Source organism: Poecilia mexicana, unplaced genomic scaffold (genome assembly GCF_051168715.1).
Source record: "Poecilia mexicana isolate PSO_F unplaced genomic scaffold, ASM5116871v1 scaffold_5, whole genome shotgun sequence".
NCBI classification, from domain to species: Eukaryota; Metazoa; Chordata; class Actinopteri; order Cyprinodontiformes; family Poeciliidae; genus Poecilia; species Poecilia mexicana.
The window spans coordinates 33,080,223-33,093,626 of NW_028263374.1; the positions used below are offsets into that span (position 1 = coordinate 33,080,223).

At 37.4% G+C, this 13,404-nt stretch overlaps 1 protein-coding gene across 8 annotated transcripts in view; it reads left to right on the plus strand.

Moving 5' to 3' along the window:
* The window catches only part of foxp1b (forkhead box P1b), a 312,762-nt gene that overhangs the window by 269,710 nt on the left and 29,648 nt on the right, over positions 1 to 13,404 (plus strand). For all 8 annotated transcript variants that reach the window (XR_015762942.1, XM_088005937.1, XM_088005936.1 and 5 more), the window contains 3 exons: positions 899 to 1,006; positions 10,803 to 10,890; positions 12,518 to 12,601. Coding sequence is in view for 7 of the 8 variants with exons in the window: in XM_088005937.1 (XP_087862063.1) it covers positions 899 to 1,006; positions 10,803 to 10,890; positions 12,518 to 12,601 (280 nt within the window). In the remaining variant the exon portion in view is untranslated. The remainder of the gene's footprint in view (positions 1 to 898; positions 1,007 to 10,802; positions 10,891 to 12,517; positions 12,602 to 13,404) is intronic.

Here is a 13,404-nt window from a genome sequence, read left to right on the forward strand (position 1 = left end):
ATGCTCTAAATTGTCGCCAGAGGCTAGAATATTTGTGTCATCAGCGAATAAGATAAATTTTAATACATTGGACACTTTACTGATATCATTTATATAAAGATTAAATAAAATTGGTCCCAATACTGATCCTTGTGGTACTCCACAGACAGTCTCCTGCCAGTCAGATTCCACATCTCCCAATTTCACAAATTGTTTCCGGCTCTTTAAATAACTCCTCATCCAGTCAGAAACTACTCCCCTAATTCCATAGCGTTCTAATTTTTTAAGTAGGATTTCATGATTTATTGTATCAAAAGCTTTCTTTAGATCTATAAATATCCCTACTGCCAGTTTCTTACTATCTGTTGCATTGGTTATTTCTTCTATTAAGTCAGTTACGGCCAGCGATGTTGACCGGTTTGCTCTGAATCCATATTGACTGCTAATAAGTAGCGAATGTTTTTCTATGAATTGTTCCAGTCTTTTCTTAAAGAGTTTTTCCAGGATTTTTGAAAATTGTGGGAGAAGAGAGACAGGCCTGTAGTTAGTGAAGAGGTGTTTGTTGCCAGTTTTATACATTGGTTTGACCTTAGCTATTTTCATTTTGTTGGAAAATGATCCCAACAAATCAATAATTATGTATTGATCCGTCAGGTTCACACAGTGAGTGTCACCCTGTTTTAAAGCAGGGAACAGTAATGATCGCACAGGTAAGCCGATTCTGGCAAAGGCCAAAGTTCACAGATCAACTAGAAGTCAATTTTTTTCTGTGATAACAAGACAGATTACACACAGAGAAGATTTGGATTAACAACAGAAACTGTCATCTTTGACATTTTGTCTTTTTTTCGTCGACCTCTGAGTGAAAAGAAATTGAGATTGTTTTCCTTTTTTTCAATCAGAAGTTTCTGTCTTGCAGGTCAGTGCTGGAGGAGCCATCCCCCCACAGTCACCCTCTCTACGGCCATGGCGTCTGCAAGTGGCCCGGGTGCGAGGCTGTTTTTGATGATTTCCAGTCATTCCTCAAGTAAGTAAAGCACCGCAGTCAGAGGTATGTTTTCTGTCTCAGTTTGTTTGTCTTTTTTTTGGGAGCGGGGGGGTCGATTACATGTTTTGTGACCCCTGGCTACTCAGATGCACTGCAGGTGCAGCCGGTTGTTATTCCTCAGTCTGGGTTAGCCTGCTCTTGAAAAGGGCAATGCGGTGGGGACTCCTTCTGGGAACTGCATGGGCCTCTAATTCCTGTGATAAGTGCAGTTCCCATGGTGACCAGGGGCCATTTTTCCCAAACAAACAACGGTGGGATGTTTATCTGTGGCAGCTCGGGCTCAGGGAGCCCTGCCTGTTTGCCCTTGTCACCGGTCAGAGGGAGTGCTTTCCAAATTTTTATTTTAGTTTGCCCTTTGTTTGGCTCATGAATCTCCTGCCTTCCATCTGAGCCTTAATTTTTTTTTTTTCTGTTTTGATTTTATTGTTTTTTTTAACCATAAAATCAATACCAAACCAGAGTTTGCTTTGGGCTTAGCAGGTCCTGGCACTGAGGCGGTCCACAAGTGGGCCACAGTATTTTTGTATTAAAAGATGTTAAGTTGACAGGAAATGTAAAAGTATTACTGGATAATTATGTTACTGGAAGATATTGCAGACAATACTTAAACCCACAACTATAAAGTCTTGAAAACAACAAACCAAAAAAATACAATTTAAACACAGACCACAGATATGGAAATGTAATATTTGTTTAATGAGAATATCAGTGATGTTATCTATGCTGTTTCAGCATAGATACATTAAAAGATTTTAAGTGGTTTAATATTTAAATTTAAGATTTTAAGGAGCTGGCAAGTTTGCTTTGTAAAGTTCAAAGAACAATCTTCATAGTTGGATTGTTTTGTTACCATAGCAACTATTTGATGCTGTCAGTTTAACTTTTGAGTTTGAGCTCTGCTTGCTCACAAATACATCTCAGCAAATTACAGTTATTACTGATTGTTTTTAAGATTTGTCAGTTAAGCAACACCCCCATGTCTCAGATTTCACTAAATCCATGGTGAAATGCTGTTGGTGGTGCTGATGCTCTTAGCAGCAAAAGGGGCCCATACGTCAAATTCTGCTCAAGGCCCCATACAACCTTGGACGTGCCCTGCATGATGAGCTAAATCCACTGTACTGTACATCTCTGCCGGATACAGAGGGACAAATGGAGATATTTAATTTATGTGGCTTCAGTAGCTCTCTTTGTGTCTAGTGAGTTTTTAATAAGGGCCACAGAGACTGTTTAGGTTGCTCGAGCTTTTTTTGGGGGGGGATCTCCACGTGCTGCAACTCTGCCTGACTGTAAGTAAATAAAGCATTTGATATGATGCCTTTTGATGCATCGTGTTGCTGCAAAAATTACAAAAATAATGATAAAAGAATAAAACCAGTGTGCTGCAGGACTATGAGGCGAACGCAAAGCTCCTCCACAGGCTGAACCACCGACTCACTAACGCACTGTCTAACCGGAAACGCATACATAAACTTTTATCAAGACAGACACATGCTAGGCAGCATGTGAGATGTAAACACACATGCCACACATAATTCCTTGTGCACAAAGATGTATCATTCTCACTGCACTCTCAACACGCCTACATAAATTAAAACAATTTAATTTATGACTGATTGTTTTTCTCGTGTCTGTCTCTCTGTCTACTAAAGAGAGAAAGTCATTGATTCAGTCCAGGGTATAGGTCTCATCTAGCCCCTTTTTTGAAAGACAATTTTATTTACAGAGTTTCTATTTTATTTATTGTTTTTGGTGTTTTTGTTTTATTTATTTTGGATATTTAAAATGTGTTCCAGTGCCAGAGTTAGTTTGTTAGAAATGTTGATCCTTCTTCAAGAGAAGATCAACAAGCATTATTACGCCATTTCCATTGTACTACTTGAAAATGGTCTTAAAGCAAAAACAGTATTGTTTATTGCATACTATCGTATATTACATTTGCTGGACAATTTATTTTCCTGTAAATGTGTTAACATGACAGGTCTGCCTCTCTAACTAATCCTCTCTGTAAGCAATTCTACAGCACTTTGTGTTGGTGTATCGCATATAATCCCCCTGAAAAATACACTAAACTTGTACACAGAGCTATAGTCCAGTCTGTTAGCATCTTTGCAATCTGTACTGTATCAGTGATGTGACTCTGTTCAGCCTAACATGCCTGCCTAGTTCCTGGTTTACTGATCAACCTGGTAACCCAGTACACAACAATGCCATGGTTACAGGAGAGGGTGAAAACATCTGCACCAGTGGCAGCAGATCAATGGTTTGCTGTCGCCTCATATTAGTTGCGCCTTAAGCAAAACATGACATGATTCTGTTATCCAAAAACAAACTGTCAGCTCATAGTGAAAGTTATTTCAAGTGGCGAAAAAACGTGTGAACTTCCTCAACATCTTGAATCTTCTTTTAATCGTTTTCATAAATCCTCTTTGAACCTCCTTATCACATCAGAACGTACAGTCGCCTCAATTCCTGTCTCAGGGAAAAGAAAATCTGTCTATGTGTTCTTACTTTCATTTAATAAACATCCTGCAATACATAGTTATTAAAGCATGTGCTCATGTTTTTCCCACAAAGACAGGCACACTTAAAATCAGGGAGTGTCGGTTTAAATCTATCAGTATTTATTGTATTCTGACATTGCCTCACCCTTTGTTTATAGAACTAAGGGAGAATTAAAGTCGGTGTGCCCGGCAGAGCTCTGCCTGGAAAAAAAAAAAAAAAAAAACTAAGTGCACTCAGCTCTTGTTTTTACAAGTGTTTTTATCATGGCAACATCTTGTTTACTTTAGTTGCCTGTTCAAACTGCTTGGAACATGTTAAGAAAACATTTGGGAGGAGAGTCTCCACAAAGCCGCCTTTGTTCAACAGTATGAGCGGCTCACCAAGGTGTTAACGCTCAAAACCTTAAGCGCTTCCACATGAAACCTGGCAACCGACACCGCTGCAGGCCTCTGACAAAAAAAAAAGGATTCCAAATCAAAAACAAAAAAAGGAGTACATCAGACTTTCTAATGCTGCTTCAGAAGTCTCTCAAGGTTGGAAGTCCAACCGGAGAGAGACCGCGGTGGCGCAGAGTCAGCGGAACGCCGTGGAGATGGAAAGATGAGGAGGAGCTCCTAACGTGGAGCAGATTTCAGTGCGCACGCCAACAGCAACAACCAACAGTGGAACCGAATGTTGCTTTAAACAGCATGTGTATTTGTTTTATAGGTGAAGAAAAACATGACATACCTATGCTGACTATCTTGATAAAAATGAAAGCTCTCAATCCGTCCAACCCCCTATGTTCCAGGTGGGAGGGGACGGGGATCCGAACCCGATGGGGTTTTCATTGAAGGTCAAGACCCCTTTTCTCTGTAACGTCCAGTTAGAGGTCAGAGAAACACTACAGTGCCATCTAGTGATAAGAACCACATAAAAACGTCCCGATTCAAAACCAGTGAGCTTTTTCAGCCTAACAACTCTGAAAAAAAAAATCTAAATAGACCCAGATGAAAGCAAAAACTTAACATTTTAAAAAGGAAATTCTGCTGCATTTAAAACCTAATACCTCTGTATAGTTGTGTGCATTTAATTTAAATCCCAGCCAGTCAGCAGTAAGGAAGATAAAAACGTTCCTCAGAAATGACTTCAAACCCGACGCTCTGGATCATAAGAGAGAGAGGAGAGAGAGACAGAGTTTTTGATTTTTAATAATTCATTTATTTTTCAATAAATAAGTATCACAGCCAATAAAACAAAAATCAAAGAAGCATATTTGTACCATAGAATAAATCCATCCAAAAAATTGTTCTCCTTCTACCACACTACAAATTACTTCTCTAAGTCTGAGACTGATCTATAAAAATTAAATTCAAGCAATAGCCTAATAACGATGTTAACAAATAAAGAAACCACATCAATATTCAACTCTTCCTCCACCTTCCTCTTTCTGCTTATGTACACAGCTGTTTTAGCCTGGCCTAAATAAAAATTTATCAATTGACATTTACTCTTTCGCTGCCTGTAAATTTAAAACCACAAATAAATATATGTTGAAAACTTCCCTACATCTGTTGAAGATGATCTCAAAAGCACAAAGAGATGATAGACGAACGGTCAGAAAAACACAGTTTCTCTATGTTCACAATAAATAAATGGAGATTTTTTTCTCTACAGCAGGATTAATAACAGGAAAAATGTGGTAACACTTTATTTGAAGGGGTGTGAATAAGACTGTCATGACACTGTCATAAACATGACATAACACATGTCATGAACATGAATAAGCCTTCATGACTATTTATGACTGTTGTCATAAAGTGTCATTCAGTAAATCATGAGACCTTTAATGCAATGCTGACATTATTCAAAATGTCTTTGTTATGACAACTTGACATTAACCAAGAAATCATGTCATAAATATGTCATAATAGTAGTCATAATGATTTAATTATTACACTATCAAAAGCTTTAACAAAACAGCGATTAATATTCCCACTACCTGAAATAAAGCGAAACAAGTAGATTTTGTTAAGCTTTATTACACAGTCAAATGATTTAATGACAGAGTCAATAACAATTTCTTTTGCATCAAGTAAAGTGGAACAAGTAGCAACAATTATAAAGATGTCATTAAGTGTTATTACAGTGTCAAATGCTATGCTAACAGAGTTATTGATATTAAGTCTTACCTCAAATGAAGTGAAACACACTGGACTACTTATAACTACCATCATAACTGTAGAACAAACCCTTTGTACGTTGGAATAAAACAAAAGATAACTTGTTCTAAGATAACAGAGGGTTTAACGTCTGGTCTGGTATTGTTACTCTGAAATACTGATTGAAAAACTAAAACAAAATTATTTATTCTGTAACTTAAGAAAATAGGTTCTTTCAACAGTAACACTTGTTGCTTTGATGGTATCAGCCATCTAATTCGTCTTAGCCTTCCTGTAATACTCTGAAAACAGGAGATCTTCTTCTTGTCTTCATTTCCTGGAAGCAGCTCTTTGAAGGTGTCCAGAAATGCTCAGAAATTACTGCTGTTCTTGCAATAGTTAATCATGGCGAAAACCTTTTCATGAATTCAAACTTGGTGACTCTCTTCTGAATCTCATAGTCGGTGATGACTCAATTCATTGTGGTCACTTAAAAAAAGAACAAAAACAAAAAACAATGTCATCATAATTCAGCATTTATTTAAATACCATTTCAAAAATGTCCCTTGCTGCTCACTGTCAGAATGGTAGACTGGCAGACAAATGTCTAGTTAACATGACTGGTTGTTATAAAGTGCAATACAATAATTTCTTAACACAAGCAGCATAATAACTACAGCTGAACAAAATTATTCTGATCAAATATTTGTCTGGCAGAAGTTCAGACAGACTGCCACTGTTGTTATTCAGAATTCATCATTTAATGCAGTGGTTTCCAAACTATTTCTGCCCCCCCATGGATTACAAATAGCTGTCTGATTGAACGGTGTGTGTGAGAGGGAGGGGGAGAGGATTCTTTGAGACTCCCTGTCTCTAAGAATGGTGGAGGAGGAGGAGGGGGAATCGACTTTTTTGGGGCAAAATGAATGTACGTAGCTGGACATAGAGACAACATCAGTAGCTGTATTGATATTAGCTAGTCATCTTTTAGCTAACATTACCTGCATCCAACAGCTTTACTCAACTCAGTCAGTTAGTTTGGGGGAAAAACTTGAAAGTTCTTTGCCTTTTGCTGGTTTGCTGCCATGATTCTAACACGCCTGCGTAGCTCTGTACAGCAGCAGCAGGTCTCCATCACTTCCACAGGCGTAAACCCAGCGCGAGTGTGGTAGCGCTCATGTTGCGTTTAAATGCGGCTCGGAAAAACAGGTTAAGACATGTTAACAACGGATTAAACAGTTTTAACTGCTGATAAAAGTGACAGAGGACACAAATATGGGAAGTGCGGAAGCCTCTAATGTATCAAATTGACAGAGGAATAACAGAGAGTTGGCCACTCTAAGGTAAAAACCCAGCGTATACAGTGTTCATGTTTTTTTTTGTTTTTTTTATTATTATTATCCAGACGGCTTCCCGTGCCCCCTCCTAGGGGGCGCCTCACAGTTTGGGAACCTCTGATTTAATGTATAGTTTTAGCCACATGAGTGTATCTTTTCACTTAATGAGCATTCTAAATTATTTGTAACCAGATACTCTGACTTATGGTTGTTTGCAAGAAGTTTATTAATAAATAAATAGGTGTCTAAACGTAACTTATTAACTCAGCTGGTGAATATTGATCCTGCTATCCAGATATCACACTATCACAACCTACCGCTCCTCCAGCAGCTAAGGCAGACTCCTCTACTGAACAATTCACCGTTGGTATAAGTTTGACAGCATGGCGACGTGTCAGCTTTTCACTGCCCTCCACAACGGGCACGAAGCCAAAATGCCATGCCAAACCAAACTGGTAGCAAAAACTACCGGATCCAACTGGGCCAACCAAAACTAGACTTAAGATCAAGTAACAGAAATGTGTTCAAAACACCTTGCAGAAAATGTAGAAAAAGACCCAAAAATCCACTCACTCTGACACTCTCGTCTTTAGCTCCATTCACTCTGCAATTCACTCAGAGAGAGAGAGAGAAGGAAAAAGAAAGTCAGGCTGTGTGAATATCTGGTTAACTTGTTTTATTGTGACAATCTACATTAGGCTCTGTCATCCTGCCAGAGAGCTTTTAAAAGTGGCTTCATTTGAAGTCCAGAAAGTGACACATGCCAACGTTCATAGCCTCCCTCGCTGTCACCCCTCCCTCATTCCCTCTGCTCCCCATGTCCATGCACTCCTCTCAAGGCTGCATTAGGGGCCATTTGAATATTTCATTTCCTATTAATTATGCACTGTGACTCTCCATGTCATTAGAAGAAATAAAGTGGAATGTAACAAAGGATGAAAAGAAGCGGGGCACATGTCTCGTACGAGCCGAGAGATTCCAAAGCTGCTCACGTAGGCCGAACTCCCCCACCCCCTTCATTGATGATTCAGACTGGGGGCTGGTTAAATTGAAGTTGAAATGTCTTTACCTATTATTTTCCTCTTTGAAATATAGTAAGATGTCCTGAAATGTTTACTGGTTTCATTTTCTGACCCACTTAATTAAATGGGCTCTTATGTGATTTAAACAAATGGAAGGCCCAGAGAGAAGTCTCTATTAATTTTGACAAACAGGGCTTTCAGTCATGCCTTTTTTTTTTCTTTTTTTTTTTACATATTCCTCTTTAATTTTGTCTTTCGCCACAATAATTAACTTCAAGTGATGAATGTGTACCTCATATTTTATGGAAACACCACCCTGAAAACATTTTTGTTCACTTTAAGGTTGGAAGTAGCCTGGGCTAGATTTACAATGATGTCGGCATATATGAACACGTTTTGCAAAAAATAAAAAAAAAGCTTTTTTTTTATTTTTTTCGAAAAATATGTTCATTTAAAAATTGAATAAAAATAAAAAAATAAAAACCTTTTGGGTCCCCCCAAAACATTTGGTCAATTTGGACCTATGAGTTTTATATAAAATAAATTTTTTTACAAACCCAGAGGTACCCCCAAAATTTTGGCCCTGGGTTACTGCCCCTGTGTTTATATTGGTATTGGTGGTATTGATACCAAAATATTAATGCAACTCACTTAATTTGGGCCTATGACTTTTATAGAAAGTTCAATTTTTTGCAAAAAAATGCATTCACTTAAAAAATAAATAAAAACATTTGGCGCAACCCCAAAAGTCGTCCTATGGGTTACTGTCACTGTGAGCCGTTTCGGGCTCAGTAAGTACCCGGAGATGAATAGGAGCCTTCATATTTCCAACTGTTTTCAGATGCTCTTTTTTTGGACTGTAAATATGGTGTATAATACACAAGCGTGTTGTCTGAACATAAAGCAAAGGCACTGAAGCCATCGTTGTGCATTCGCAAGTTGGTGGTGACTCATTTTGATTTGCAGCACACAGCAGAAACATATAAAAACTAAAACACCTTTCTCCCATCTTCCTGCACACACACAGACATGCCTGATGACAGTGACCTACATGGTCACTGCAGATGTGATATAATTTATGATATATATAATATATTGGATCCATTAACGAGCATAATGAAGTAGTGAAATGAAAGGGTATTTGTGAAATCAGTTCAAACATCCTGCTTTGGATTATGATTAAATGATTAATGAAATGCCCCTGCTTAAGCATTTTCAAACAGTAATTCATGCGGCAACAGATAAAATTCCTCCAATCATATTTCCTTCACTCATGAGCCTTATCTCCACCATTTTATATAAATCAAAAAAAAGGACGTCTCCTACCCAAGCAAGCTACTTTAGATTAGTAATAAACGTGCATGAAAAGAGAACGTCTTTCCTGAATAAAATAATTGCACGTAATTATATCCATAATTCAAGCCTGGGACAGATCCCCATCTCCTCGTCCTGTTGTCCTCTACGTTTGGTCCGGCTCTATTTGAATTCCCCTTAATTCTGATAATAAAAATGAACAATGCAAACAGAAAAAAAGGGTGGCAAAGTCAACATGGCAAGGCAGAGTGGAGCAGAGGCAGGAAGGCAAGGCGTTAGGGTGCCGGTTCATAATTTAGCAAAGGGAATCCAACCTGAAATTCTTCAATCATCCCCTCTTATCAGTGAGCTGGGAGAGCAGGCATGACCAGCATGAAATATTGACTGTCATTCTTTCACATAAAAAAATTATTCCTTTGTTCTGGAGACATTGTGTAATCACTGTAATATGTGACACTATTAACATAAATGTTATTACAGGGGCTCCACACTCACTTACCTTATTGATCCAATAACCAGCAATGGGCTGAAGCCACATGAGAGAACATGATAGAACTCTTATTTGTTCGAAAACAGGCAAATATTGACAGATGTTAACATAGCACATCTCCACTTAAACCCAGAATTATTTAGACAGCTGGCAGATTTATTTTTATTTTTAAATTGGGTACTGATTTATTTTATTTAAAGTGACATCCTTTTACATTATTTTCTATCATCTCACAAGATAATAAAGCAATGTGTAAAGAGTGTCAATTTTGCCAAAAATATCTGAATATATAGCTGTTATTATTGTCAGATATAGCATCTTTTTGCATGTTTCCGCCGGATTTCATATTATTTCTTTGATAGTGAGCTCCATGTCTTCAGATTTGGAAGGCCTCTTTGTCATCACCCTAATCTTTAGCTCATCTCAGAGATGGGTGGATTCTGACTGGGTCACTGCAAAGATGTAATATCAGTTTTAGCCTAAATCTGCTAACGGTGTAATCTTTATTTATACTAAAATGTAGTTAAATCTAAAACTCTGGATCCTTAGTTTGGGTTTCTGTTTAATTTTACTTATTAGTAAGAATATCATTTTGAGTTACTTTGCCAGTCTTTTAGGCTTCTTTTCTTTTCTTTTCAGAAAGAAAGTGATGTTCATGTGGAAGAAGCTAATAAAGCAAATAGAGCAACGCTGTTGTTTTACTGTTAGCGGCACAAACAAGCCATCTCCTTTATTTCATTGTTTGAGAACATAAGAAAGTAAACAGAAAATTTGATCCTGCAAAGGGTATAAATAGTTTTGGGTTTAACTTTACCAAGCTCTCTAGCATTAGAGAGGAATTATTTGGAAAATGATTGAATTTCGATGCTGGAATTATAATGTTCTGTTGTGCTACGATAAACAATCTTTAAAGAAATAAAAATGAATCTAATCTTTGTATGCATCGTCTCTTTCTGTGGTTTCCAGGCATCTCAACAACGAGCATGCCCTGGATGACAGGAGCACGGCCCAGTGTCGGGTGCAAATGCAGGTCGTCCAGCAACTGGAGCTCCAGGTATTGTCACGTCTCTTGTTTTCATCAAAATATTTACGCTCTGTCTCCTGCTGACACTTCCTCTGTGTCTGCCGAACGCCCCCACGAGCCGTGGGGTCACCAGCAGAGGAGGGAGGGGGGCGTGTTCAGTAGAATTAAATACTTTTGTGCATTTGCTAGTAACAAGTCATTAAAAATGTGTTTTGTATGCATGACGGCCAGGAAAAAGATATGTGAATAGCCTGGGGCTAAGTAGAGAAGATAACTGCATTTTAAATTTTATAGGATTTTAAAGTTAATTATGACTTTAACTGTTTGGCACCAACAATATAACACTTGTGAAATGACTTAACTGCATAGTGTGGACAAATACTCATTGGTTAATGAGTTAGAGGAACAGGAAAAGTTATTGTTTCTCTTAGTGTTATTTTTTTATCCAATATAATGCTGATTTTCCATAAAAATCAATGCAAATATACATACAAAGATAACTATTTCTCTAATGTGGTCTTTCACTTATAAAGCGGAGAACTGATACAACTGGTGTTATAATCTGCACACATGCATTCAGGTATATTTGAATCAGAAATTAAGTAAGCTTGGCAGCTAAAAGAAACTCAATTGAATAAGTGAAATTCTAGCGTGTTATTAACGCTACCAGCGTTAATAACGCTAATAGCATCTTACCATAAAACAAAAATAAAAATGAAAGTATACACTATTGGTGAAATAAAAATATTTTTGAGTATCATAAAGATGGAATGGGAACAACTAATATGTTGTTAACAAGAACCAAAAAGGTTAAAAAGTTTATCTAACTAGTGAGCAGCTTGCCAGCATGCAAGCAAATGGGAGTTTAGCGAAACAGAAACTTTCTCAACTCCACATATTGTAACAGTTCTCATGTTTTACTAAGCTGACACATTTAGACATAATAAAATCCATATTAATATATCAACTTTATCATTTTCAGCTAGATGTATTTAAAATGGTCAAATGGAATTGTTACTAAAATAAAGTATTGAATGCTGTCAGATTTCAATCACCATTACATTACTTTTTACAAGATTATATTTGACTCACTAAATGACAATTTCAATAATTTTAATGACTATCCAAAAAAACTTTTGCAGTCATTCACTAAAAATCTTACTAATCATGATGAACGTTTTAGCATGTGTGGCAGCCTAAAAGCAAATGATGTGTTCTAGACGTTTGGAGCTTTTTTCAATTGCGGTTCAAACTTCAGTGACATAATTACCCCCAAAATGCCTGACAATTGGTAGGAAACAGTTCTGGTTTAGAGGAAGTTAACCTAAAACAATGATATATCAGTTGCTCCTACTTTTCACCATCCCAACATGTTTTTTCTCGTCTGCTGGTTGATCATCCACAGGCCTCCTCCACATGCAGCCCGTCACCATAATTTGAGCTGGCAGCTAAAACTGTTTTGACTTTCAGACAGGGAGAAGGGACCTGGGTTTTTAGTAGGAATCGGAAATAAAACTCCATATTTTGTAATGGAGTCTTACTCACAGCTCCAATAAGCATTTTAAATAAAAGTCGATGCAGTTTAAAAATGATATCTAGAGATTTGTGTGTGTGTTTGTTCATAAAATTGTTGTGCTTTTGTCTTTTCTTCTAATAGCTAGCGAAGGACAAAGAGCGTCTGCAAGCCATGATGACGCATCTTCATGTCAAGTCCACAGAGCCCAAAGCCACCCTGCAGCCGGTGAGCAGCAACCCTGTCATATATCCTCCTGCCACTCCCCATTCCTATTGTTTGTCTTAATTGGCACACATGTATTCATTAATCCCTTCCTCCATCTTCTGATTTATCTGCTAAATAAAAACAGCTGTTTGTTGAGGGAAGCAGTAAATGTAGTTTGGAGCACATCTGCTGACATCTGAGATTCAATTTGGTGTCTCTGTGATGAACTGGATGTGCAGTACAACACCTCCCAACCCCCACCCTAACCCCCACCCCCAGAGAAATATTGCCTCTCTGAGAATACAGGGGAAAGAAGTGAGAAACGGCACAAAAAAAATTTAGTAATGAAGAGATGTTATGTTTAAAAAAAAATGTTTTCAAAATCTTAGCAAGTACTTTTGGTCTAGTTTCTAGTTTCTCAGTACACTTGAAATAAGACAAATCAAACTTACAAGTAACTTTTTAGCAAAATATAGGAGCTTGTTTTAAGTCAATAGTTCCTTAATAAAGAGGACTAGTTTCACTTGCAGATTATCTCACTTGTAAAATGGGACAAATGTTTTGTTATAAGTGAAAAAAATATGCCAGTGGAACTATACTTTTTAAATTATTATTAACAAATTTGTAATTTAAAACAAGCTTCTATATTTTTGCTGAAAAGTTTCTTGTTAGTTTTGGGGGTTTTTTCCAGTGTACTAAGATAGAACTAGACCAACAATACCTAATAAGTATTTTTACTAAGATTTAGTAAGATATAGTGTTTTTGGTAACACTTTATTTGAAGGGGGCTGAATAAGAGTGTCATAACACTGTCATTAACATGA